Raw genomic sequence first — 4,587 nt, forward strand, 5'->3', positions numbered from 1 at the left:
CAAAAAAACAGACAAAACAGGGGAGTAGCTGAATTGTAAAAGCGAGTGCACTTTCTAAAACATTCAAAGCTCTACTGAATATCAGAAAGAATACAAAAGAGCAGTGGTAAGCAACAATTACATACATGTATTATCCATGAAAAATCCATGACTTTACTTTTGTGTTGAAGTACTTCTTAAGAGCATAGAATGGGAAGGGGCCTCCTAGGTCACTGGATCCAGTCCCCTGCATTTGCCAACTGTTGTTAACAAAAGGAGTCCCCAAAATTGTCACTTTGAAACCTCAGCCACAACTACAAGGAACGATATCCTGTCTGGGCTCTGTCTGGATTGCTACTTCCATGTGAGGGGAGAAGAAGCTGCTTCAGGGGCCAGCTGTCCGTTCTCCCCCCAGTCCCCGGAAGGCTAATCCAGGCAACAGCTGCAGCAGATGTCCAGTGTCCCGCATCTCCTGATCACAAGGCATCGGCTGAGCAAACACAAAACAAATGGTATGGGGGAGGGAGGGGAGCAAGTTTGCTGCTACTTCCTCCCACAAAGCAAAGATTTACAAACCAAAGCCACCATTCAAATGACTGTAACTCCTTCTTCCCAGCCCCAAATGCACAGAGGCAGCATGCTGGGAATGGAGGGAAAGACAAGGGGGAGCTGCTGCTAGCTGCCAGGCATGGGCACTGCAAGGCAGGGAGTGCAGGGCACCCCTTCGCTGGGACCTGCAGGGAAGCCCTGCCACAGAGCCTAGGCTGCTCACAGCAGGGCTTGCAGCCTTCCCTGCTTACAGCTTCCCTACTTCCTGCTGAAAGCAGACTGGGCTCTGTGGCTGGCAACAACTGACCAGAGCCCAGGCCAGCTGTGGCGTGCCAAGCAAAATGGCCTCATGTGCCATGCTCTGACATGCATGCCGGGGGTTGCTGACCCCTGCAGTAGAACATAAGCTAAATATGAGCAAACAGTGCTCTTATTGCAAAACAAGCCAATAGCAGCATATGGAGTTGTATTAATAGGAGTGTCACTTTCAAATCAAAAGACGAGATTTGGCAGTGGTGACCTCAGCTGCATCCAGTTTTGGGCTGCACACTTCAAGAAGGATGTGTACAGCTTAGAAAGAGTCTAGCACAGAGCAAGAAAAGTAAGGGGCCTGGGAGGCAAGACTTGTGAGGAAAGGTTGAAAGAACTAGAGTTATTTAGTGTATAGATGAAAAGATGGGGTGGGGAGTGGATTTTAATCCCTGAAGGACAATTACAGTGGATGGAGATGGGCTTTTCTTTGTGGCCATCAGTGACACATTGTAGTGCACCATAGGTGTATTAGCAATGCCCTCAAGCTTCAGCAGAGGAAATTTAGGTTGGAGATTAGGAGGAACTTTCTGACTATGAAGGTGGTCAAACATTGGAACAGGTGACTTAGAGAAGTTGTAGATCTCCGTCCTTCAAAGTTTTCAAGAGCAGGTTGAACAGATGCTTGCCTGGCATGGGTTAGTCAGAGATGCTCCTGTCTTGGAGGGGGGGCATGGAATAGACCTTGTGAGGTCCCTTCCAGCCCTACTTTCCTGTGATCCTATGTTACAGAGGAAAGCAAAGCCCCATCCAAAGTCTATTCCAATCTGATCCAGAGAAAAAATTCTTTCCTGACCTCAGAAATGGTGATCGGTGTGTTCCTTAGGATTTCTTGTACCAAATGGAGTATCAGTGCAAGTCAAAAACTCCCAGCCTTAATTGTGACTCAAAGGCGAAAATACCTCCAAAAGCCAGTAGCATTCATGAGGAAGAAAAAACGTTTCCCTGACCCCAACTTGTGACCAGCCAAGCCCTGAGCAATGGGATTACCAGATACTTTCTGCACTGTGGCATTACCTTTATACCGTAACTTAAGGTTCACAGTTGCTTGATTCCACATCTCACATACATTGTGTGTCGCTGTAGATTGGTGTGTCACAACTCCCTGTCCTTTCATACCATGCCTTCCATAGACTCATCCATTAACTTCAAAATGTCAGGTTTCATAATCCCATTCTGCACTGAAACTATTATCCTAGAACTTCATGTACAGGAGAATGTGTATTTCTGAAATTACAAAATGTATTCTATACAGGAAGTAAATCTTCAGTCCAGAAACTCTATAGATGCGATGTATGTGATTACACAAGCACAACCTATGTTGGCGTACGAAATCACAGACGGATTCATAATTCTGATAAGCCATACAGGTAAGTGACTTTGCTTAATGTTGACTATTTCTGGCTGCTTGAACCATTGTTCTTTTAACTAAATGTACTAAACGTTGTACATTTTTAAGGGCATCATTGAAGAAAGAACATAACAGTGGCAACTTAATAGTTCTCCTAGAAAGCAAAAGGAACCATACCTGTTGTGGTTTGTTCAAACCATAAAATTCAGAGCCATCAACTTTCCTACTCTGCCTGTTGTGTGTTTGAAATGTCACTGTGGGTTTGCCTGGAAATACTAATGCACAACAAACAACAAAACTCTCACAAACAAGACAGCAATAATGTGTCTTTAGAACAGGGGTGGGCAAAATGGTGGATGTGGCTGGTGGCAGGACTCCATTTCCCAGCAGCCCCTGCCTGTGTAGCTCGTGGCTGGCCTCCATGGAGACCCCAGGAGCCTGGGGCCGCAGAACCTAGGCTTTGCGCTGGACAACAAGGCCCTGCACTGTCACAGCCCATGCTGTCAAGCCCCCACGTTCCTGGGGTCTCCAAGGAGACCAACAAGGCCTGCCTTCAGGGCACAAGGCTGGGCGGGGGCTGCGCCGGGGCCAGGATCTTGTGGTAATGACAGCACAGGGCAGAGCTGCAATCTGCTCCCTGCACATCCTTGCCTACAGAACACGGGTTCGTCGCAGGGAAGTGCAAGCAACAGATTATGGCACTGCCCCAACCTCCCCCTGTGCTGTCACCACCACAAGATCCCGGTAGCAGCTCCCTGCCCAGCCGCATGCCCTGCTTGCGCAGCTCCTGGCCGGTCGGTCTCTATGGAGACCCAGGGAGTGCAGGGCATGACACACGGGCTGGGTTGGCAAGGTTCTATGGCCATGTGCTATCCTGCCCTGCACTGTCACGCTCCTGGGGTCGCCGTGGAGACCAGCCAGGAGCTGCACAGGCAGGGGCTGCTGGGAAATGGAGTCAGTTGCAGATCCAGTGCAGCCCACTGGCAGGACTTTGCCGATTTCTCCTTTAAAAGTTGAACAGAAACTTGGTTGTGGCAGTTAGGGATGTAAATTTTTTTAAAATATTTGTTAAATCTTCTCTAATTATATCGTTTAAACGAGTAACCGATAACACAGCAGCTTGGAGACACAGCTGCTGCTGAGAGCCACTCCTGGTCCACCCTGCCCTTTGAGTAGGGGGAGGAGGCATGCCCACCCAGACAACACAGCCCACCTGAAGCCCTGGGCTGGGAGGTAGCACCTATGAATGAGCAGCTAATTGTTAATTTATGAGTCCTTGGGTTGCTGGGGAGTTTTCCTCTTAGGGTATGGGTACTAATCCCCCTCCACTCTCCTCCCTCCCTCCTGGCTGCCTAGCTGCCTTCTGATTTCTGCTGGGGCACCACGCAGCTTCCCTTCCCCCCTCCCCTGCCAGACTGCGCCCACCCCAAGCTAAGGAGTTACTGGCAAGATAAACAGATATCACTGAGCTTATCAATTAAACCCTTTCACATCCCTAGTGACAGGAGTAGATAATGAAAAGGGAAGGAAGGGGAAGGAAAATGGAAAATAGGAAATAGAATCCTTGTGATAAAATTTATAATATGATAGAAAATCAACTTTAGATAGGTCAAAGGTGTCCTTACAAGTTTGTTCTATGTAAATATTTCTGGAGAAATGTCAATCCCAGATGTACAGTGATTAAGGTTTATTAAATTATTCCCACATATTTACCTAGAGGCAACATAAATTAAATAGTACTTTGTATACATTCAGAGTTTACACTGAAGGTCTTTACAGATTCACTATAAGCCACTACCTTCCTCACTCTTCTTTCCTACATCCTGCCAAGCTTCAAGCTGCCAGCTGTCCTGTTTTAGAATCCATAAAAGCCTCTTCTCTGAGCAGACTATCTAAATATCCAGTGCCTTTAGTCATACTGCTGACAAACTGGTTCACTCTTTTGGTATTTAAGATAACTAAGCAAATGAAGATTGTTTCAGATTTCTTATATTTTGGGTAAGTATTATCTCTTAAGGGATATTTTAAAGAGTAGTGGCAAGAAATAAATCATATTTGCTTCTTGAGCTGTAAAAGATGCAAAGACCATAACATTTTTTAAAAGTTACATGTTGTATATAACTATAATTCAGGAAAATAGGTTCCTTAGTCTTGTAGAATTTAGAAGAACAGTTTGTTCTCTTCCCTGCGTTTTTGTTGTACAGGATGCCTCTTTTTGTCCTTGTCATAATGCTTATTAATATTTGAAGAACTAAAAGAAAAATCATGTAGATGTGCACATAGATCATAGTTTGAGTTCCTATCCCAATACAAGTATTTTATATGTATATAGGAATCACATTGGCTGTTTTTTTTGGATATCTTTGCAACTTCCATGGAGGTGATATACTAATGACTTG

At 45.7% G+C, this 4,587-nt stretch overlaps 1 protein-coding gene across 2 annotated transcripts in view; it reads left to right on the top strand.

Annotated features, from left to right (window-relative positions):
* ZNF507 (zinc finger protein 507) overlaps window positions 1–4,587 on the top strand; it is a 34,882-nt gene that overhangs the window by 19,908 nt on the left and 10,387 nt on the right. For both annotated transcript variants that reach the window (XM_019535818.1, XM_019535819.1), the window contains exon 4: window positions 2,093–2,207. In XM_019535818.1, the coding sequence (XP_019391363.1) occupies window positions 2,093–2,207 (115 nt within the window). The remainder of the gene's footprint in view (window positions 1–2,092; window positions 2,208–4,587) is intronic.

This window comes from Crocodylus porosus, unplaced genomic scaffold, assembly GCF_001723895.1.
Source record: "Crocodylus porosus isolate Cpor-Errol unplaced genomic scaffold, CroPor_comp1, whole genome shotgun sequence".
NCBI lineage: Eukaryota > Metazoa > Chordata > Crocodylia > Crocodylidae > Crocodylus > Crocodylus porosus.